The sequence below is a fragment of the Rhipicephalus microplus genome, chromosome X (assembly GCF_043290135.1).
Source record: "Rhipicephalus microplus isolate Deutch F79 chromosome X, USDA_Rmic, whole genome shotgun sequence".
Taxonomy (NCBI): Eukaryota; Metazoa; Arthropoda; class Arachnida; order Ixodida; family Ixodidae; genus Rhipicephalus; species Rhipicephalus microplus.
Window position 1 is genome coordinate 22,073,624 of NC_134710.1, and position 23,939 is coordinate 22,097,562.

General features: G+C 39.8%; 1 protein-coding gene and 1 long non-coding RNA gene across 2 annotated transcripts in view; one reads left to right on the forward strand and one right to left on the reverse strand.

Moving 5' to 3' along the window:
* LOC119175719 (WD repeat-containing protein 91) overlaps nucleotides 1-9,846 on the forward strand; it is a 53,607-nt gene extending 43,761 nt beyond the window's left edge. The window contains exons 16-17 of the mRNA XM_037426667.2: nucleotides 1,116-1,283; nucleotides 9,412-9,846. Coding sequence (XP_037282564.2) covers nucleotides 1,116-1,283; nucleotides 9,412-9,567 — 324 coding nt within the window. The 3' untranslated portion in view covers nucleotides 9,568-9,846. The remainder of the gene's footprint in view (nucleotides 1-1,115; nucleotides 1,284-9,411) is intronic.
* Nucleotides 939-21,702, reverse strand: LOC142777478 (uncharacterized). The gene is made up of 2 exons (XR_012888126.1): nucleotides 21,066-21,702; nucleotides 939-1,203 (listed from the first exon to the last, which is right to left on the reverse strand). It is a non-coding gene; the product is annotated as an uncharacterized LOC142777478 (long non-coding RNA).
* Between the last annotated feature and the right edge of the window lie 2,237 nt (nucleotides 21,703-23,939).

Genomic DNA, 23,939 nt, shown 5'->3' on the forward strand with positions numbered 1-23,939 from the left:
AGTGCAGTTATGCAGTAACAAAATGAAACACACTTGGTAATGTTCTTGGTAGTATGTAAGTGGAGTGCACATGAATATTTTTGTAAAGAAGTAGTTATTGCAAGCAATATGTGAAAAATTTCATTGATGGTTCTGCTGTTGCTCGAATGTTGTCTTGGATTGATTATCTTAAAGTTGTGTAGTGCGAGGAGCAATCAAGTGCTCTTTACTTTGTTAAGTTATCACAAGAGCAAAAGCTAATGCTTGCCTCTGTGACACTGCTAAGCATGAGAATGCATGTTTAGTTCCCGGCCATAGCATCCGTGTTTACTGGGGGTGAAAAGCAAAAATACCTGTGCACATTACCCGCAGGTCGCGGGATCGAATCCCGGCTGCGGCGGCTGCATTTCCGATGGAGGCGGAAATGTTGTAGGCCTATGTGCTCAGATTTGGCTGCACGTTAAAGAACCCCAGGTGGTCGATATTTCCAGAGCCCTCCACTACGGCAACTCTCATAATCATAAGGTGGTTTTGGGACGTTAAACCCCGCATATCAATCAATAAAACCTGTGCACATTATGTGCACGTTAATAATGTGCACGTTTTATTTTTCATTGGAGAAATGCAGCTCTGTGGCTATCTTGAGCTCTGATTTGTGCTCTTTACGATGGTGCCAATCTGGTGACATGGTGACATTGTGCCAAGGGAAAGCTGCAGATTTGCATTTTGTAAAGCCGAATTTTCTCATCGTTTTTGATGACAGCACACTAGTAAGATGAGTTTTCTCAACTTTTACTGCTTATTGTGGTCTAATATTTCACCATGATGTAAAATATGGACTCATAATTGCAGAAAAAAAGTTAATTGAGAAATTGAACATTTTAACCAAATTTGCTACTTTCATTGCCACGTCCCCCCTTAAAGAATATCTTGGTTTTGGCACATAAAGCACTGGGGACTATTATTTAGTGTCCCTTTAATGAAGTTCTCAGCCCTTTCAAAAAAGTAATAAAGTATTGTTAGCTACTTGACAGGCATCTAGTATTCAATTTTGCCTGCCCTGGATCTCTTGAACCTAATTGCACTTGAGCGAGTCAACCTTGCCAGGTTTTCAGTTTTCACTTCTTCTTTTTCAGCTGAGGCAGTGGAATGTGTACAAAACAGGGCAGAAGGTGTCCGATTTTCCTCTCCATGCTGGCTGTATGGGACCACAAGGATTCCGGCCTGTGGGGAAACTTTTTTCACTAGGTGCTGACAGTGAGCATATCTTAACATGTGCACCTACTTCTGGAATCGTATACAAGGTTAGTGACAGCATAATTATCACATTGAAACGCTGACTTGAGCGGCTTTCACTAGCATTTCTTACTATGTAGCTTATATAGTATGTATGTCTTTTATGTACATATCTGCCAATTCTGCGTAACAACAAGGGCATCCCTTTGGGCTAGCATTTGTATTTCTGTTTAGCATGGCCTGAAAAGGAAAAAGTGTCATCTGCCTGGAAAGGGCTAGTCATTACAAAGGAAATGCATATGTATTTCGTTTTGCAATTGAAGAAACTTTTGTTAAAAAGAAAACAGGAATTACTACTGCTAAAAGAACTCGGTACACACACCCATCACCACACAAGGATACACAAACATTATTTTTAACTACCAAGATTATTGACGAATCATAAGAAGTGAATCATACAACATAATTCAATTGGGCAGTGGTGAAAGGATGCAATTGAGCTCTGCAACAATATGGGTCTTATATCAAATAGGCAATTCTTTTTTTTCTTAATATGATATATTTACATGTATGTGTTCTTGTCCAATCTTTGTTTTTCTAAGAATTGACATCTCTAAAAAATTTTGCATAGCTAGCATTTTTGTCAGGTCATTGTTTTTGTTTATCTGATCATGCTCCCTCACGTAATCAGTCACACAGTGCTTAGTTTCGTCTAGGCAGACTACTATAGCCTTTAATTTCTCCTTCGTAAAGAGTGGTCAAACTAAAGTGCTGTGTCATTTAGATATCAACAGCTTGTCGATAAGTTGCGTGGTCTGCAGCCACATTCAACATGCTTCTAGCTACATTTGTTCTTCAACCATGCAGGCCTAAAAAAAGTATGCCCGGGGCCATGTGTCATTGAAAACTGAAACAAAAGCAGCCATCTTATGGAGAAGAGGAAACAAGTCAGCTATGCCACAGTGCAAGAATGTTATGTAGTGAGAAAGAGCAAGCGAATGATAAAGAAAAGACAGGAAGGTTTGCCAGATGAAGTCTCTAGGTTGCTACCCTGTACTTGGAAAGAGGCAATGGGATGTAAAAGAATGAAAGAGAACAAGAGTTTGTAACAGTAGGCAAACAAAACTAAGTCACGACTGGAGCACCGTCCAAGTATTAGAGAGCAATATCGTCTGCAAACAGTCACTTTTTTTAGCTTGTTTGCTTGAAGAAACTGCAACAATGTAGTGAAAGTGGCTCGTGTTGAAGACAGGGTAGGCCAGAGCCTTAGGATTTTCCTTCTCTGTGGCAGGGCAGTGGTCCAGCTTGCCAAGTGATGATGAAAGGAGCGCTTTTTTCGAGTTGAAGTGGGTGCACTCCTAGAGAAGGCGCGCCATTGTTTCGCTGTGCCCGCAGACTTCACGTGATGAGCTATCTACCATACCAATAATAAATGAATGGGCATTCGAGATGGTGACTAAGCCACAGATGAAACAGTGGGATAGTGTCACATCGTGATAGGCCAGACAGGATACGTAGTTGCAAATCAGGGTCTAAGGAATGCAGCCGCACACTTGTAAACATCAATGAATTACACAAGTTTGATGTAAGATGACAGGCTAGCACACAAAGTTTTTTTGCGGCGGCGGATCTTGAAAAGAAAATGGCAACACTTAAGTGGTGAGGCATACGAAAATTCAGAAGGAGCTGCGGTCAGGAGACAGTGTTCCTCCAAGAAAATGCATATTTTTTCCCTTCGAGGATGGGTTTCATGGGCTCCCAGAATTATCTTCACGGACCTCCAGAGGTCTGCGGGCTCCCATCTGAGAACCACCGCACTAGTTTGTAGTAATTAATGAGTCAAGTGTTGGAGACGTGCCAACGCCACAAATGGCATCCTCCCTTCATTGGGAGCCATGCTTTGGGCCTTGGACATTATAATTAGACTTTTAAGTAATGTTAATTAACAACTAAATGTGTGGAAAGTAGCCCTACACTTGGATACTACGTACCAACCAAGTGTTAATTACCTCTGTTCATATATGAAGAACCCATCAATCCATTTCTGTATCTTCAAGGCATATCTATCACTATTCAGTTAGTTTTGATTAATTATTCTGAGAGCTAATTTTCTCTTACCTTTACTAAGCTTATGCTTTGATATCATATATGTACTGAACCATTAACTCATTTTCATATGACCTTTAGTTAATGTGAGATTTTTAGACGAGCGCAGGAAATCTCAGCTGTTATTTGACAAGGAGCGAACTGAAAGTCACCAAACAAGGAACATAATGTTGCTCTGTGCCAGCATCATAAAATTAGTGAACGTTAAAGAAAACCAGATGATCGCCCCGCCGCGGTGGTCTAGTGGCTAAGGTACTCTGCTGCTGACCCGCAGGTCACGGGATCGAATCCCAGCTGCGGCGGCTGCATTTTCAATGGAGGCGGAAATGTTGTAGGCCCGTGTGCTCAGATTTAGGTGCACGTTAAAGAACCCCAGGTGGTCGAAATTTCCGGAGCCCTCCACTATGCCGTCTCTCATAATCATATGGTGGTTTTGCGACGTTCAACCACACATATCAATCAATCAATCAAAACCAGATGATCAAAATTAATTTGTAGTCTTCCACTATGGCAGGCTCCAATGATGTATCCTTGTACCGCTGCTGTGGCCCAAAATTAGAGTGCTCAACTTCTTACCCAAAAGACAAAAGTTCAATCCCGGTCATGGCGGTGGCATACCATCGAAGGAGAAATTCTACAGACCCGTGAGCTGTGTGACTTCAGTATACATTAAAAAGCCACTGGTAAGAATTGTATGGAGCTTACTACACTCAAACCTAGATATAACGAACCCAGATATAACGAAATGTCAGTTATAACGAAGTAAATGAAAAATAGTCGTGCAATAGATGCAGTGTTAGGAATAACACTTTGTAACAAATTTCGGGAAATAACAAACTTATTTTTATGCAAGTTGGAACTTTGTTACAATGAGGTTTGATTGTATCATGGCATCTCTCATAGTTCGAGTCTTTTTGGAAAGTCTTAACACCCCAAGTCGACTCGGGCTATGATAGACGCCATCAACCAACCAACGGACATTTTAGTCTTGGTGCATAAAAACCCAGAATTTTGTTAATAAATCTTAAAATGTAGTTTGAACGGTGGAGAAAGGGACATTGGCCACTCCACCTCTTTCCACTGGAGAATTTAGATGAGGTGTAAGATGGCAATGGGATAAGGGGTTTGCCTAAGGTCACAGTACCACTTGATGTTCTGCAAGTGGTGCCGCGGTTCACATCTCCTGCCCTCTATCACTTAAAATTTCAAAGTTTGCTTTAATTCATAGCATAAAATGCCTCCAAGGTACATCTTTTGTAGAAAACTAGCAAAACTGGTGATTGAACAACGGGAAACAGTCTCTGTGCTGTAAATTATGGACCCTATCAAGAGCATGTAATAAATTTATGTTAACGATTCCAACAAATATGGAATATCTTTAATGCAATTTGTCACTTAAAGCACATTCATTCGATCCCTGATTAAATGAAATTTAGCGATGAACCTATCAAAGGGAAAGACCTTTCAAACTAATTGAATTACAATTTTTTAACTGCTGGCAAAAAAGTAAGTACTACAATAAATGCTGATTCAAGCAGTTGTACCAAACTAATTGTCATAATATACTTTATATTTATAAGCTACAAGTGAATCCAAAATTAAAATAATTTGGTTACAGTCTGCCTTTTAAGTATGATGCCACAACACTTTTGTAAGTAAATAGGTATTCAATGACCTCACTATCAGAGTTTGCCTCACAATTTGATTGCCACGAAACTTTGTTGAATCCGTTACGCACAAGCAGAGTTACAAAGATTGGCTGCACGCTTCGAATGCTTTCTCTCTCCTTTCATCTCTACGGGCACGCTGAAAGCTACATGGGAATTGGGGGAGATGACAAAGAGACTAGAATCATGGCAGCGTGCATCATGATGACCCTGAGCATTTTCTTTTCTTCTTGAAATGTGTCTGCCCTGTACACCACTAATTGATGTGCTGAAATATTTGTTTGTACTGCAAGCAATTGTTGGTTGGAGATTAGTTATGCTTTGTGGAGAGTTTTAGAGTTTTGGGAGAGACATCTGTCCTGTAGTGAACAAAGAATGTGAATGTGGTGATGGTAAGGCTTTAAGCTGGTATATTAGCTTGGCAGAGTTAAACTTTTTGCTGAGTTTTTCATGTTTTCCTCTTACTTTCAAGAGAGTTTGGTAACTGTAAGAATGAGTTACATGTAAGGTTTACGTAGTAATGAAGTAGTTGAAGTGCATGCATATGCATGTACACATTCACAAGCACATCAAATGCACTGGAAAAGAAACAGACATGGGAGAGCCACTTTCGTATTGTGTGTGTATTTGTATATCCTTTGCCAAGTATTGTCAAACATGCATATGATAGGTTCATCAGTTCTTTTTTCTCAACTGCTTATGTAACAGCTCATAGATCATGCTTTGCTATTTGATTCACAAACAAGACATTAGGGCATGAGCTATTTAACCCTTTCACGGCCATTGACGAATAATATAGTTGTCATGAGATTTTGTAAAAAAAATATGGCCAATGACATCTATACTCGTCATCAACAAATATTGGTCCTACTCAGAACCAACTCAAAAACATACTGGTTCCTCGATTCTAGATTGCTACTTTTGTCAATGTTGGAACATTAGTGTCTCGCCTTTTATTTTGTTGCCATTTTTATTGTATTGCCCTGCAGTAAAGCCACTTTTGATTTATATGTGGGTGATTTCATGTGAAATCGCACAAAGCATGGCTGGTCAACCTCCAAAATTTATTTTGAAATTTTATATATTGTTGCTTGGATGAGTGGAAAAAAGACATCTGCAATTAGTTTTGCTGGAAAAAGTTTTTTTGAAGCACAGTAAATCAGTTATGACAAAAAGGTGGAGTGCCACGCTTGCCAGCTCTGCTGTTTTTTCTCACCTTGGCGATGAATTGCACAAAATATATTGTTACGTTTGAAAGAGACTGGTAGACGTTGAAAGGGGCCGTTTATTAGGTCGTGAGGGGCAGCTCAGAAGCGTCCGACTGGTTAAAAGATCCTCCTGATCCTCTTCCTCTCTCGCTCTGGGCGATAAGTGCGTTCAGCGTATACGCTTCTTTTTCTTCGTGTATGTACGTAACAATATTAAAGCTACATACCTCAAATTCGTTTAGCTAAGTGTATGCATGTTTTCGCTTGCGTTCAGTTATTTCTAGCTTCTCTAGGTAGTGTACATATTTTAAGAAAAAAACCCTCAAAATTGACTCGGAAAACGTTTTCTTGCCTACTTTGCAGGCCTTTATTTCAAAAAGGGCGTGCGACAGAGCACCGAAAATCCCACCTTACATTCTCAGCATGCTTATCTATAAAACTTCTTGAGCCCACATTAATTACACTTTTCCATAAAGGCCCCACTGCAGTGGTCTAGTGGCTAAAGTACTCAGCTGCTGACCTGCAGGTGGCAGAATTGAATCTCGGCTGCGGCTGCTGCATTTTCGATGGAGGCGAAAATGCTGTAGGCCAGTGTGCTCAAATTTGGGTGCACATTAAAGAATCCTAGGTGGTCGAAATTTCGAGAGCCCTCCACTACGGCATTTCTCATAATCATTTGGTGGTTTTGGGATGTTCAACTCCACATATCAATCAATCAACTTTTCAATAAAAAGATATAAATGTGCTAACTTTAAGAAAACGGCAAACAAATAAAAATTCTGACCATGATTAAAAAAAACTCATTTTTGATGTTTTTAAAGCTTTCTCCACTTATTCTCTTGCACTTCAGCTTTCACAATCAATAAAAACATGTTGCAGAATGTGGTTTCTCTAGCAGTTACGGCCGATTGAATAATGCCCCTGCGCAAAGATAGGCAATTGCAGATAGGTCTTCATGCCTGTTAAAGTGTATGGAATGCAGGCCTATACTTCAGTTTCTTAAAAGGCTAGCGGTCCATAAATAAAGACGTGAAAAGTAGGCAAGATGACATTTTCTGGGTCTAATTTGAGATTTATCATAACAATATCTCTACTACCCAGAAAAGAGTAAAATAACCCAACGCAAGCTAGAATATGCATATATTTATTAGAACAAATGTGAGGTGTGTAGCTTTAATATATTTTGTGTAATTCATTGCCAAAGTCAGAAAGAATAGCAGAGGTGAGTCTGGCACTCCATCTCTTCATCATTATTCATTTCCTGTGCTTTTAAAAAATTTTTTCCAGCAAAACTATAATTGCAGATCTCTTGTCTCCCCTCATCAAGCAACAAAATATGAAATTTTAAAATAAATTCAAGAGGTCGACCAGCAATGCTTTGTTGGATCTTACATGGAATCACACACACACACACATATATATATATATATATATATATATATATATATATATATATATATAGATTTGCATGATTAGTGAAATATGGGAACATTATTGAATTGAAAGAATAGTGCCATTCCATTCAGAAAAAAGAAAGCTCTATAAATTGAGTGGAAAAAAAAGTTTAGGTGATTTTGGCATGACAGTTGCGAAAGGACTAAGGGGTTTGGGCACTGAAAATAGACAAATGCCTTGCATAGATTAGTTAGCGTCTATTGATTCTGCAAACTATGAAATGTGTGCACACCGCAAAAATTGTCAAAATTTAAAATGAGGCTGCACTCATTTTTTTACTTGATTATCTATTAATTTTTTTTTAGGGACTCGTGCTTACAGAGGGAATAAAAGTTACACACACGCATGTTGACATAACAGGTGTTCCTTGGAATCTCACTGACCACCGCCCATGAATTTGGTCCTTTTTCCAGTGTGAAGAAAACGAGAGGTAGTTTAAAAAAAAAAAGGGCAGAAAGGCCAACCAAAAAAATATCATTCACTTTGCTATCCTCCACAAGGGGAGAGAAGAGGGGAAGTAAAGATTGAAAGTAGAGCAAAGAAAAGAACAAGTGCACAAACAAATATAAAAAAAGTAGACTTGTACGAATAGTAAATTTTAGGTTTGAAGCTAAGAGCAGTTTTGGTTGAATAATTTAAAATCAAATTCTAGTAGCATATATCACATATGATTTTTAAAAATGGGCATATTTGTCAGGACCCTGCTAACCGGCACAATATTTTTTTATTGAAACAAAGCCTGTGCAGCCTGTGCAAATACCATTTTTCTTGGTTTCAAGGAAGTGGAAACAACTTTGAATAGTAGCAGGATTCAACTTTCAGTATAATGAAAGCAACAACCTGTAAAATATGATATATAATTTGTTTCACTTGAAGCATATAAGCCAGTATAACAAGCTTTTATACTTAAAGAGGGCAATATGTTCATTTAACCTTGAAGTAGGGCTTCGCGGGATTGCGAGTTTTCCCTGATGACGTGTTTTCGTGATTTAGCACTCCTCTGCTAGAGGTCAAAGCACTTTTACAAGGGGTTACGTGCGGATTAATATACACTTGAATAGGTGCTGTCACGGCTTAGCACTTCTCCACTGCTGTGAAAACACCTTTACAGAGGGTTATGCAAGCTACTATACACCAATTCGTTCATTTCGAATAATTCAAAATTTTCAACCAATTAAGTTTGAATCAAAGTGAATTCAAATACAATAGTATTTATTTGAATATTCGCACAAGCCTAAAAGAAGTATGCAATGCCTCCACTATAAATGCAACATGTCGCAGAAGAGGAACTGACTGAAAGAGGGAGTGGGGCTTGTTATGTGTACATAATGCGCTTCCTAGGCTACAGCAGTTGGGAGAACACAGGAGTGTGCATGGTTTGTGGATGCTAGCTGAAGCAAAGCTGTTTGCTTTAGCTGCGAAACTCACCGCCTAGTTACATGGTAGTAAGACAGTTTATTTCTTCCAACTAGTTAAGTAATGAAGCGGTCTGAAAAATTACTTCAGTTAAGCCCTCCCTTGCTTTACGACTTTCACTGTGGCATTAAAATTGGAAATTTGGCCTGGTGAGGACACTCTGTAAGTTCAGTGCCTTGGCATTACCAGCTTGTAGTTGGTAATGCCTGAAAGCAGACACGAATAACTCAATAACTCTGTGTATAAACAAATATGAAAAATGGGGTCATGGTTAGATTTGATTATGTGTCATACGTTTGGGAGTGTACATTAATAACGACCTTTTGTTTGTAACTTACACGCAGGAAGAAAATGGCAGCTTTACCAATGTCCTTTCTGTCGGTAGCCATAAGAGTCATGTTGTTACTGTGGATTGGTCACCCGCCGTGGACTGCAGCACTTGTGCTACTGCATCAGCTGATGGCTCCATTTCTATTGCAACGCTCTTCAGCCATGTCTGACAGCAAGTACTGTAGCTACTAAACCTAAAACAATGCTGCATAAGTTGCCCTGGTATATGGGACAACAGTCGGAGCATTATGTAAGTAATGTAAGCATCAAGTTAGGTGTGATGTGACGTCCTGCTGACACTGCTACTTATTCCGGACTTCTGCTAAAAAGTGAAGTTTTACTCTGAAAAGTTCACTTTGTGACCCAGTAGGCAATATTGCCAAATGTACAGCATTGGTGTGCTGTTTACCTGTATAAACTTTTCTGTATAAAGATAGTTTGCTAAATAATGTGTTAGTGTGGTTTCTTCCATAACATAAAAGCTGCTTCTTTCATAAGTAATGTGGTTTATTCAACAACATATGGGCGGCTTTCTCATAACTTAAAAAAAAGGCATAATATACATACAAGACTTGGTCCTGAAATCTTTACATCTCAAAATAACTCCATGCTGCACCCATAGGGCATTGATAGCCCTCTATGGACTGTTTGAATTTCTGAATTTGAAACATTCCGTACCGTTCACAGACACAATGAGCTGTCCGTCATAAAGAAGAACTGACTGCTGTATTTTTCTTTTCATGTGGTTTATTTTTATTCTCATAGTTTTCATTCTTTAACACCCCTCGAAGTTGTATGACCATCTAAGTGGCAAGTGAACATGGCCACCACTGTATGCAGTGCGTGCAGGCATCGAAAGACCACAGGTATAGGCATTTCAAGGTGTTTGCGGCTGATTTTATCATTTTAACAAGCTGCAGTGAGTCTTAGGATGCTGAATTTTAGTCAGACTTTGACTCCTAGAACATCTAAAACCAGCCCGCAATATCAGTGAGTTTTGCTTTGCAGTTCAGGCTATCTGAGTGTGCGTTTTAGTAACAACTTTATGATATACGACTGTGCCTACAAAACGAAGTTCAAAACAAAGAGTTTACTGCAATATAGACAACATTACATTATGCTTTACATCGAGGAGCTGCTGGCACATGGTACATTCATTGTACTGCTTACAGTAAAACTTTTGTGGGGGAACTTCTTTTTAGATAGCAGCACATGTTGTATATATTATAATTTCTGTTATATTCTTTTATTAGTAGATAGCAATGTGTCTCTACAAACTCTATTCGGTTTTGTTTCACAATCTTCACTTCGTAAATTTATATCACTCGCAAAGCATACACCTTGTAAATGAAACTTGTGTGCATGAAAAGTTCATTCATTTTTTTTTTATTTTATGTCTTACATAAACAATTAACTAGGAGGGCCAGCATAGGGGCTAGTTGGTTGTGCATAGTTGACACTTGCGACGTGCTGTTTGAACGCGAAAAACACCCGTATATATTTGCAATGTGTCCACAAGTAAACAGTTGTTAGTTTGCACTCCCTTTGCTTTTTGTGTTCTTTATGTTCAAACAGCGCCTCGCAAGTGTCAACTATAAAATATTAGGTGTGGTAGTTCCTTCTGCTAAAAAGATCTAGTGTGACCTCTGAAAACTGCCTATTTATTTCGTGGTAACCAAAGAGTTCATGATGAAGCTAAAAAAATTTGGGACATCATTGAAATAGTGTGTTGCCAGAATTCATTGAATTCACAGCAAATCATCAATAATATTGTGCATTAATGTGACCAACTCAAAATGCTCACAATTAGCCCAGCTTTGTTCTGTTGAGCGTACCATCAAAGGCATCTTGTTGAACTATGAAATTAGAAGCAGTGTATGCTTGGTATAAGTAAGATCATTTACTACCAAGCATTTCATCATCATCATCAGCAGCCTGACTATGTCCACAGCAGGACAAAGGCCTCTCCCATGATCCGCCAGTTAACCCGGTCCTGTGCTTGCTGCTGCCAATTTATACCCGCAAACTTCTTAATCTCATCTGCCCGCCTAACCTTCTGTCTCCCCCTAACCCGCTTCCCTTCTCTGGGAATCCAGTTAGTTACCCTTAATGACCAGCAGTTATCCTCTCTACGCGCTACATGCCCGGCCCATGTCGATTTCCTCTTCTTTATTTCAACTATGATATCCTTAACCCCCGTTTGTCCCCTAATCCACTCTGCTCTCTTCTTGTCTCTTAAGGTTAGACCTACCATTTCTCTTTCCATTGCTCGCTGTGTCATCCTCAATTTAAGCTGAACCTTCTTTGTAAGCTTCCAAGTTTTTGCTCTGCAGGTAAGTACCGGCAAGATGCAGCTGTTATATACCTTCCTCATGAGGGATAGCGGCAATCTACCTGTCATGATTAGAGAGTGCTTGCCAAATGTGCTCCACCCTATTCTAATTCTTCTACTTACTTCAGTCTCGCAGTTCGGCTCCGCGGTTATTACCTGTCCTAAGTACGGTAGACATAGTCTTTTACAAGTTCAAGTGCACTATTACCTATCTCGAAGTGCTGTTCTCTTCAGAAGTTGTACATTACTTTTGTTTTCTGCAGATTAATTTTAATACCTACTTTTCTGCTCTCTTTGCCTAACTCCGTTATCATGAGTTGCAATTCGCCCCCTGAGTTACTCAGCAATGCAACGTCATCAGCGAAGCGCAGGTTACTAAGGTACTCTTCATTAACTCTTATGCCTAACTGTTCCCATTCTAGGCCTTTGAAAACTTCCTGTAAGCTTGTGATAAATAGCATTGCAGACATTGTATCCCCTTGCCTTACACCCTCGTGGATTTGTATTCTGTTGATTTCTTTTTGGAACACTATGGTAGCAGTTGATCCCCTGTAGATTTATTCCAGGTTGTTTATATGTGCTTCGTCGACGACCTGATTCTGCAGTGTCTGCATGACTGCTGATATTTCTACTGAGTCAAATGCCTTCTCGTAATCGATGAAGGCTATGTATAGTGGTTCGCTATATTCTGAGCATTTCCCTCTTACCTGATTGATAGTATGAATGTAACCCCGCCGCGGTGGTCTAGTGGCTAAGGTACTCGACTGCTAACCCGCAGGTCGCGGGATCGAATCGCGGCTGCGGCGGCTGCATTTCCGATGGAGGCGGAAATGTTGTAGGCTCGTGTGCTCAGATTTGGGCGCACGTTAAAGAACCCCAAGTGGTCAAAATTTCCGGAGCCCTCCACTACGGCGTCTCTCATAATCATATGGTGGTTTTGGGACGTTAAACCCCACACATCAATCAATAGTATGAATGTGGTCGATTGTTGAGTAGCCTGTTCGAAATCCTGCTTGTTTCTTTGGTTGATTTAATTCTAATGTTTCCTTAATTCTGTTAGCAATTACCTTTGTAAATAGCTTGTATACTATGGAGAGCAAGCTGATTGGCCTGTAATTATTCAAGTCATAGTCATCTCCTTTCTTATGTATTAAGATGATGTTAGCATTCTTCCAAGATTCTGGTACTCTTTCCGTAAGGAGACACCTCGTAAACAGGCTCGCTAGTTTTTCGAACACAATCTGTCCTCCATGTTTCAGCAGATCTGATGTTACCTGATCCTCATCAGCAGCTTTGCCGCATTGCATGCTCTCCAAGGCTTTTCTGACTTCTTCTATCAGTACTGGTGGGGTGTCATCTGGGTTACTGCTAGTTCTTATATTAAGGTCGTGGTTGTGCTGGCTACTGTGCAGATCTCTGTTAAACTCCTTTGCTAATTACATACTATCCTGTTGTTGTTAAAACATTCAAATGCTTTGAATATTCAAAAAATATTGTGGTATTCAAATTCGTTTTGAATCAAATTGAAATTATTGAAACTTTTTAATTATTCAAAACGAACGAATAAGTGCATATTAATCCACATGTAACACTTTGTAAAGGTGGTTTTACTGCAGTGTAGGGGTGCTAAACCGAAAAACGCTTATCCAAGCGTACTAGTTCGCATGTTAGAATAACGTTGCTGCAGTGAAGTGGTGCTAAACAGTCAAAACACATATTCAGGAGGAATATGCACTGCAGCAAAGCCCCACTCCAAGGTTTTATTGAATTAGCCTTGCCTCCATTCTGTATTTCTGTTTATCTTATTTTTAGTTTACAAGCTCTACATACCAACTTATATGCTCTAAGTATAAAAAATTTTAAATTGTAGCATATTGTACTGGCTATCACAGGACTGTATCAAAAGGCAAATCCTGCGTCTATTCAAAGTTGTTGCCACTTTTTTTCATCCAAAAGAAGGCCTTTGCCCAGCCCTTGTTTCAATATTTTAAAAATATTGTGCAGGTTAGTTTGTTAATGACAAATGTACCCTTTTTCATTTATAATATGTGATATAGATACTATTCGAATTAGATTCAAAATTATTCGACCCAAATAACTATTTGCTTCAAACATAAAATTCACTATTCGTACAAGCCTGTGATATACATAGTAAAGAGAGATTAGTGTTTTTGTATTGAAGAAATGGCAAACTTTAATTAGTATTATAATGCCATAAGCTGCTTTTTTTTAGCAATAAAACATGCTCATCAAATGTTAGGTGTGCGGTTAATGATTGAATGTGCCCACACATATTGTAGATAAATCTGACTGCTTTTTTTTAAGCTTCCTAGTTTTCCTACATTGGTTTTAGTGAGGATGTCCCATATAATTGCGGCATATTCTAATGTGGGGCAGACGAGTGTTTTATATGCCAACAAGTGTGTAGACTAAAACCTCATTTTAACAGCCACATATGCCACAAAAATAACTTCATTATATCCAAAAATTGTTATAAATGTTCATCTATAGTATTGTATTAATGGCAATAATATTTGGGATTTGCTTTGTAATAACCAATAATTCGTTATATCTGAGTTTCTAATGTTGAGGTTTTAGTGTAGTTGGTGTGGATGGTTTTAATACACATCGGTTATTATTAATGGCATTGTTACTCTTAATGGCCAGTGTTTAATTTGGCTTCTAGCGACATGCCCCAACCATGTTCATTTATTGTTGATTTTGATCAAGATGTCTTTAACAGCTGTTTGTTCCCTGCCCCACAGTGCTATATCCTTGTCCCTTAATATTATACCTATTATTTCCTTTCCACAACCATCTGCATGGTCCTCAGTTTAAGTTGCACCCTTTTCGTGAGCGTCCAACTTTCTACCCCTTAGGTAAGTATATATATTGGTAAGATACAGCTGCCATATACCTACTTTTGTAATTGTAATTGTCTTTATTTTTTCCATACAGGAGGGGGAGGGACCTTAGACAAAAAGCTCCAGAACTATAGTTTGAGTGCAACTGAGGCCCAATAGAAATACATTCATGTAATACACAAGGCAGAAGAAACGAAAACATAGTCAACGAGCAAAAGCTGAAATACATTGCACATACAGGGGTAACGTGACATGCAAGAAATTAATAAAAAAGGATAGTAACAAAAAAGAATTACTCCATTAGCATAAGTGTACACACAGAAACAAAAACAAAAGACCTATACACTGTACCTTACAAAATCTTTTTTTATTCTCTCTACATGTTAGGGTGAGTAGGCGACTATCATTTTTTTTTATATTTGTTCAAAGTCATTGGCAGAAAAAATTGGAGGGTTTGATTTCTGTAGCCAATTCGCGTATGAGAAAGAGTCCACTTATCAGCACTTCTTGTACAAACAGCTTTGTCTTTTAAGGTTAAGCTAGCTAATATATCAAGGAATCTTTTACGAGAGATTGAGAAAACCCAAGGCAATTCAATAGCCGGTGTTCAAAAGTAATGGTAACACGGATAATATTATATTTAGGAAAAAATTCTCTATTGTGTGCTCCGAAACCAATGCCAGCAATATGCCTCGTGGCCTTATTTTGTGGTACAAGTAGTCTGTTAAGGTTAGTTTGTGATATCGTGCCCCAAACCAAATGGCAATAATTTATGTGCAATTGAAACACAGCATTATAGATTGTTACCTTAAAGTGGTGTAGGACCGCGGTTAAAATTGATTGCATGGCAGTTATTTCTTTCTTTTTTTTTGTGCTGTGAGCTTGGGGAGGCAGGTCAGCCATTGGCAGGCAGCATTGCTTTAATGGCACTCGGTCGAGGTGCGTCCGACTAGATTTGCCGTGAACACAGACAGTACAGCGCCAGCATGGTACCCCGCATAGTTCTGCAGCGCCAGAGAAGGCCGAGCGTTTCGAGCTCCTGTTAAGTAGGGAAAAGGAAACAAACTGCCTCTTGGGCAACAAAAGCGGTGGGATTATAAACGTCATTGTGTCGACGCACTAATTGTCTCACGGCACTGGCAGTCGGCGCATCATTGGGCCTCTTCCAAGACCTAGGGCGGCTTGGCGACTCCTCACTTCGGTTCATCTGAAGCCCAGCCGCATGCTGTGTTTACGCACGCTGTTTCGAGGCGGCGCGCGTTGCGAAAACTCGGAGGTCACCGAAAACCTTTTGTCCCGGTCTGGCTTAGCTCCAGTAGCTCTCGGAAGCGGGTAGGCTGGCAACACGTGTGAGCGTGGCTGATGTCGCGATGATCGGATGCCCAGTCGGCGATTTGGTGCGTATTGTTGCAGGGGCATGTCTTCGAATGCTCCCGCTCAAATGAGCTCGTAAGTGGAACCACAGGCGGTCAGCGAGCGGTTCCTCAGGCAGTTTGTTGCCCTGTCGTCAAGATGTTGACGTGTTATGGGGAAGCTGTTTTATGGCCACCAAAGCCCAGTACATGTAGCTTTAAGTCTAGATAATTGTGCACTGCAGAGCTTGCCCAAGCCTCTATGACTTTTTCTAGTTCTGTTTTATTTACATTTTGGTTGTTGTGTTATTTGAGGTGAGGGTATAAGCCCTCACACATGCATGAAGGTTGCGTCCTCGTGGCGAGTTTTTCATCGACCAAGTGTACTGTCCTATCAGTGGACAAGCAGGCAACGATTTGCTGAGAGCTGTGTAAGGGCGGAGCACCGAGAGGATAAGAAGAGGCCCCGAAGTTCCGCCAGGTGTTCGGAACAGGGCTTGAGGTGTTAGGCACCGTCGGCTCTGCCGAATCCCGTAGGGTCACCCTACAGAAGACGGTTCGTTTCCAAAGTGTTTTTTTTTTTAATTTCATGTCCTTACATATGTAACTTTTGTGCAGTCTGTAAATAGAAGTTTTTCTCAGCCAACTAGAACTTCTCTCCAGCATTTCCGCTTCATCTTCAAGCGACCAGGAAGTCGATCGCTGCATTCGAATAGCGGCGGCACGTTTCGTCTCCCACTTTGCTATACCACCTCAGGGGGTGCATCTCGGGCGCCGAGTGATGAGAGTTGGGTTCTACAACAGCGCAAAGAACCTTGATTTTACGGAAAATCAAAACGTCATCTGGAAAGAAAACCAACTGCCTGATACAATTTCTCTTGGATGGGAGCTACGTGATTTGTCCACCTCATTGATGAATCTAATGCTATACCATGTGACATAAAAGAATCTGTCATGTCTATTTGATTACCGCAAAGCACTAGACGGTTTGTAGAGGCAACCACTATATATATAGGCTAAAAGAAGACAGCTCTAGTTATTTTAGTACCTATGAGCTGTTCATTTTATTTATTTTTATTTATTCAAACTATAAGCCTTAACAGGCTCTTACAGGAGTGGGTCCAAAAGGATACAGAATGGTTACTATATATTTACACATTTACCAAAGAACAAATTTAATATTTATAACAAAAGGTAGTTGGTAAAAATCAAAACAAGAGAGGATAACTATACAGATGACTAGATAAGACTACATATTGAGAAAAAAAGAAACGAAAAAACACAGCAGAGACTAACAGAGGAAAGCACACTTTTGACTACTCTGCGAATGAAAACTGCGCATGGCATATAATCAAAGAAGTACATTCCATGAATAGTTGCACTGTTATGTACGAGGTCGCTACTTACTGGTCAAAATATATCTCTAGATCAGCAGCGAATGAGTGAGCAGATTTGAGCAGAGTGAGCAGCAAATGAGTGAGCAGATTGCAGTGGGGGATAAAAGGCCTGATACTTTTGTTGTGGTTTGTTCTTGCTGAGCGCTGATATGGTGGTTTTAAGTACTCGTGCTTGTTCATATTGATGCTGTTGTGATAAAGTAGATAGAGAAATTTCAAGGCAGCAATGCAACACAGGATCGCCAAAGTCTAAATGTTTGCCTTATTGCGTAGAGCGGATATGCTAACACCATGTGAATACTGGGAATACACAAATTCAAGTGCTTTATTTTGAATTCCCTCCAGTTGGTTAAGAAGATAAATTTGGTGTGAGTTCCAGACAATACTGCCGTATTAAAGAATTGGCTGTACAAGGGCTTTGTTACTTGTTAGTCTGACTTTGACAGGTGCTAGAGCAAGTTTTCTGCAAAGATAAGCCAACTATCTGTATGCTTTTGTGCACGTATGGTTAATGTGATCGTTCCATTTTCATGTGTTCATGATGGTAATGACCATGTATTTCACTGAAGTGGCCTCAGCTACATGTAGTCCCATTAGCTGATACACAAATTTCAAGGGTGCCCTCTTTTGGGTAATATGCATGTACAAAGTTTTTTCTACATTTATTTCTATTCCCCACTTGTGACACAATCTGGAAATGTTATTGAGGGAGGGATTTAGCCGGATTTGGTCATCTATTGTTTGTACTGTGGTATAAATGACGCAGTCACCCGCAAAGAGTCTCACCGTTACATCAAGTTCAACGTAAGAATGAATGTCGTTAACGAAAATCAGAAATAGAATGGGGCCTAGCACAGACCCCTGTGGAAAGCCTGAGTGAATGTCTAACTTCCCAGATTCAGCATCAATCATTTTATTGTGCTGGCTGCGGTTTGAAAGGTAGACGGCTATCCATTGTACTATACTGAATTCAATCCCGATAGCCTTCAGTTTGTAAATTAGTTTATGATGGGATACCTTGTCAAATCCTTTAGAGAAGTTTATAAATATTGCATCAGCCTGAAGTACCGAGTTAATTACGGTAGCTATGTCATGCACAATTTCGAGAAGTTCAGGTATGGTAAAGAGGCCTTTACGAAATCCGTGTTGTTCGGAGTAAAGTAGGTTGTTGTCTTCTAAGTAGGTGCTGATCGTCTTGTTTATAGTATGCTCTGTAAGAAAACTATGTGCTAACGTGATAAATCAGACAAAGAGCCATCTTGCCCTTAGCATCAACTTCCTCGTGTTCTCTCCCAGACCTAGGCTACGCACATTTATTCTTTTTCTTCATGCTCCATCATTTTACAATACTAACTAGTCAGCGAGATGGGCCTGTAGTTGTTCGCAAGTAGCCTGTTGCCCCCTTTATGAATAGGAAGGATCTTGGCATGAAGCCAGTCTATCGGCAAAGTGGCTGTTTGAAGCGACACTACAAAAATCGCATGTATGTAAGGGGTAAGCTGTTCTGCGTAACGCCCCTCATAAGATACTTTAAGAACAACATTTCCTCTCTGTATAAGCTCTTTGGGGGTGTGGCCACCAAGATTTATGCTTGTATCATTGGCATAAAGAATGAACTGTGGGTCACTTGAAATGCTGATTATGTCATTAATACAGAAATAAAAAATTAAAGGACCGGGCAGGCTAGCTTGGATAACACTGCATTTGGTTGACTGTATAACCGGTAACTGGCCATCAACAGCAACTGGCTTGGCCAGGTTGATTTAAGCACTACAGAAAAATGTCAAGACAAGGACTTCGTATACTGTACTTATTCAGCTTATGAATCAATCTCATGATTTAAAAGGTCATACTCCTTATTAAAATCTATGAATATTCCAAGCATTAATTTTTTTTCTGGTAAATAGTACGCAAAATAATTTCTTTTTGTAAAAGCAAAGCAGACTAGGTTGATTTCATTTTACAAAAACCAAACTGAAAATTTTTATCATTGAATGTTTGTCACAAAAAACTGACCATTCTCCTAAACAAAACCTTTTCAAAGGCTTTTGAAAATAATGGCAGTACAGAAATTGGACGATAACCAGATAAAATATTTTTTTCATCACTTTTGAAAATGACAGAAACCTTCACCATTTTCATACCTTTGGGCAATTCTGCCGATGCAATGCATTGTTTAAATATGTGTACTTAACAAAGAGCTAAAATGTCAGCGACAAACTTGATTGGTTTTATTTGGGGCCCATTGTAATCTTTAGCGGAGGTCGTTTGAAGGTTGATCAGTGCAGAAAAATCTCATGTTTATCAGAGTCTTAAAATACTACGAACTCACTAACAGTGTTAGAAACAGAACTAAGAGCTCTTTGTGGGCATCCAGTAGGTGTAAACCTTGTAAAAAATTTGTTAAACTTGTCAGCTTATTGCGTCCCTGAGACCGCATTACCTTCGATGGTTAGCTCACTAAGGGTGTTTCCTTTCATTTTGCTTATAAATGTGTCGTTTAGATATTTCCAAAACAATTTCAAGTTAATTGTGTTTTTATGAAAAAAACTGTTTCGAAATGGTTTCGATTAGTGAAACTGTTTTTTTTTTGTTTCTATAAGATTTAACACCTTCGAGCATACGGGATAATGACAGGAACACAGGTAACCATAAAATGTCTGAAAAGCTTACTTTTGCGTTTAATCATCTTGGTATGTTCAGGAGTGATTAGTGGCTTGCACTATGTGATGCTTTTTAACAACTGTCGTTGAGGGACACCGGCAAACTGGCTAAAAGCACTCAACCTCACCTGCCCGCCTATCTTTCTGTCTCCCCCTCACACGTTTGCCTTTTCTTGAAATGAAGTCAGTTACCATTAATGATCAGCGGTCATCCTGCCTGCATCTCATGTGCCCATATTGATTTCTTCTTGTTGTTGATTTCAACTATCATATATTTAACCCCTGTTTGTTCCCTGACCTGCTCTGCTCTATTTCTGTCTGTTAAGGATACTTCTACCATTTTCATTTCCATTGCTCACTGGGTCGTCCTCAATTTAGGTTGAACCCTTTTTGTAGGCCCCCAAGTTTCTGCTCCGTCGTTAAGTACCGGCAAGATGCAGTTGTTATATACCTTCCTCTTGAGGATTAGTGGCAGATTACCACTCATGATTTGAGAATGCTTGCTGAATGTGCTCCACCCCATTCTTATTCTTCTAGTTACTTTAATCTCGTGGTTCAGCTCCGCGGTCACTACCTGTCTTAAATAGACATACTCTTTTACAACTTCAAGTGCACTGCTGTCCATCTTGAAGAGCTGTTCTCTCCCGAGGATGTTGTATACATTACTTTCAATTTCTGCAGATTAATATTTTCGTACCTCATTGTAAAACTGACTACTGGGCACGCGTCGTGCGCCATCATCTTGCGTATACTCACAATAAGTGGCAGAAACAGCATATGTGCCCAACGAACGCTATCTTTGCATACCCTATTCTGAAACTGCCCACTACGCAGCACACGTACGGTTGCAATTGTCTCAAATTTGGCAGGTCTGTCCTGACTTTTTATACAGCATCCTGTGTCCCACTGCGTCCCTGTCGGGTCATCTCTATGTCCCGAGTCATTCCAAATCATCAGGTTAGAAATTTTTATATGATTCGAGGCACGCACAAAGCCTGTCACACTGTATGGAACACGAATTTCATATGAAGCAATTTCGCGGTGGTTGCGAGTAGCTTACCTGATCTGCGTAAAGTGTGACAATTAGCTGTGGCGAGTAGATTCTCTGAAAGAAGAAGTGTTACGAACATCACGTAGCTAGCTAAATTACCGCTTCAAGCAGCCAAAACAATAAAGAAACGATAGATTTGTATTGAAGATTCCGCAAAAAAGAAAACTCATTTCACCAGGTCCCTATTAGTGCAGCCCTCCCCTCCTCGTCCCGACTTGTTTCATTGAAAAACTAGTAATTAACCCTAAGCACACGTAGCTTAATCTAATGTATATCTTGAAACTACATACCTCATCAAATGGCTAGGAATAACATCCATTTTACTGACATTAGGCTAACAGGTATACTAAATAAATTCTTTGTTCATGTTAATTTAAATGCAAATGGAAGTTGTGGCCTGCAATTATGTCTGTACAGCTTTTCATCATGTATGCTAAATAAATTCTGTAGTGAAAGTACAGCTGAAACATGTAGCACATGCAACCCGTGTTGCAAGGTTCGCAACACACTTTTTCATTTTTCATGGCTCTCATATACTGAGCCCAAATGAAATCAAAATGAATCTACCTTGTCAAAGCTGACACAAGCCCATGGTTTACAGAATCGCTAAATCTAAAGGAAGCTAATTGCACATCGCCTACCCACATCCATACCTCCAGCATAGAAGAAAGTTGCGAAGCGTCCTGTGCACAAGCTGATCAGTAGACTTTTTTGCCAGGACTCTTAAGGGACTAGACCCAACCATCATTCGGGCACTTCACAGAGACACACTTGCGTTTGGTTGACAAGTTTCACATGCATAGAAGTATAGTTTCATCACAGCTATGCTCATATCATCCGTGAATCTTGCCACCGGTTCCCTATGACCAATGGCTAGTTGTTTCGCTCGCCACCAGATGACGCGAAAAGAGGCTGTGGTTGCTTTTGCTCCTGCTTCAATGCGCTGCAAGCAGATGCCGGAGCACGCAGGCCATGTGCTTGCGTTTTCCCTTTCATAAAAATTGACACTGTACATTGGCTGGTATGGTGTTAAGTCAGTTAAATCTATGCATAAACTGGTGAGTTACACGAGATTAGATTGAAAAGAGCTAGCTGCTAGCCTTTTTTCACATAAAAACAATTTGTTGCTATTGCATTCATTGTTTCGCCCTTGATTGTGGTGAAACCGGATTTTTCATTTATTTTGCTCTATGTGTTGTCGCTTAGGAAATTGTACACCCACACCCTAGCTCACAATCATAAAACTGTGTATCATAAAAAGCTATTGGCAGCAGGTTATAAAAAGAATTAATAACCAACAAAAAGTGCCTTACTTCTTGAGTAGTAATGACCATTTCTGAATCACTTGATAAGTCGTCTTTATTTTGATGTTCATGAACATACATTGCCTTAATGCACAAGCACCTTAATACCTCAATCTTGCGATATACGCAGATGTAACCAATTGATTATTTTGTTAACTTCAAGATATAAAACACTCATGCAAACACCGTTTTGAAAAATTGCCTGTATGCAGCATTTATTGCACTTATCGCAGACCGTGAGCCTGATATGTTGTGTTCTTTTTTCATATGAGTGGCGAAACGTTAACACGGCCATGTATTATGCAGACTGGAGTTTGAGCACACTCATTTTCCCCAAGGGCTTCCTCAAATACGCAAGACAAGAGAAGAGGTCAGATTGTTGCTTCGAAGTTTTTCATACATCACCACCATGTGTTGGGGAATAGAAAGTGCTTTGTCAAATTGAAATTTTTGTAAAATTTTGCTCCATTTATTCAAGGTAGGGCTTTTCTGTGGGTGGAGAATAACTAGCGGCTTGGCAATTTTTACTGGGTAATCGTTTGTTACCGTGTTCACCTGGTGACCTATACAGTTAGACAATTGATTGATTGGATGAAATATCATTCAGTGGTGTTCCACTTGATCTCCATGTTACTATTATGGTGCTTTTAAGTACTGACAACTACTTACTGAACATAGTTACTACTGATGTTTGATCTGCAGCTTAGGATACACCTTATTGACCCACTTTTGATCACTTCTAATCTCCATCTGATTCTGCATTTGGCAGCAGTGCCAAATGCGGTATCAGATGGAGATTAGGAGCAATTAGAATATATGTCAGAGTTGTTTTTTGTCCCACTAGAACTGAGGTACAGCCTGAATATTGCTGTGGAGTAGGGTATTAACTCCTCTTTGTTTATGGTCGTACATGTGTTTGTATGTGTGTAAGTTCAGAACAACTGTATCCAGCAAGGAAGTTCGGAAGTCTGACATTTCAAAACAAAGTTGTCTCCAACTGATCTTGCAGTATTGCAGTATTGACGATCTTGCAGTATTGACGCCCTATATATAGATGATTGCATTGGTAATAAAGCGTGCTTATTTCTGAACATCTGTAGCATCTTCAGTTGATAAAAATTTGGCAGATTACGTACCTGGGAATTGGCGTTATGCGAAGCATGCGGAGGAAAGGTGACCGTGCTGCAATTATTTTTATGGAGCGACCCATCATGAAATGACGCTAAATATATGTACAAATGTTTCACGCAGACATATGTTCAATAGTTGCAAATGTTTATATAACCAGTTATTTGCACTTTTGCAATGATGCCAACTGGAACATCTGTATTAGCAACACCAGAAGCTGATATGTAGCACTGATGCTTGCGAAGATGCTGGCCTTGGACACTGCTACAGAAATCAACTTCATCATCATCATCAGACTGACTACGTCCACTGCAGGACAAAGGCCTCTCCCATGTTCGGCCAGTTAGCACGGTCCTGTGCTTGCTGCTGCCAATTTATACCCGCAAACTTCTTAATCTCATCTGCCCACCTAACCTTCTGTCTCCCCCTAACCCGCTTTCCTTCTCTGGGA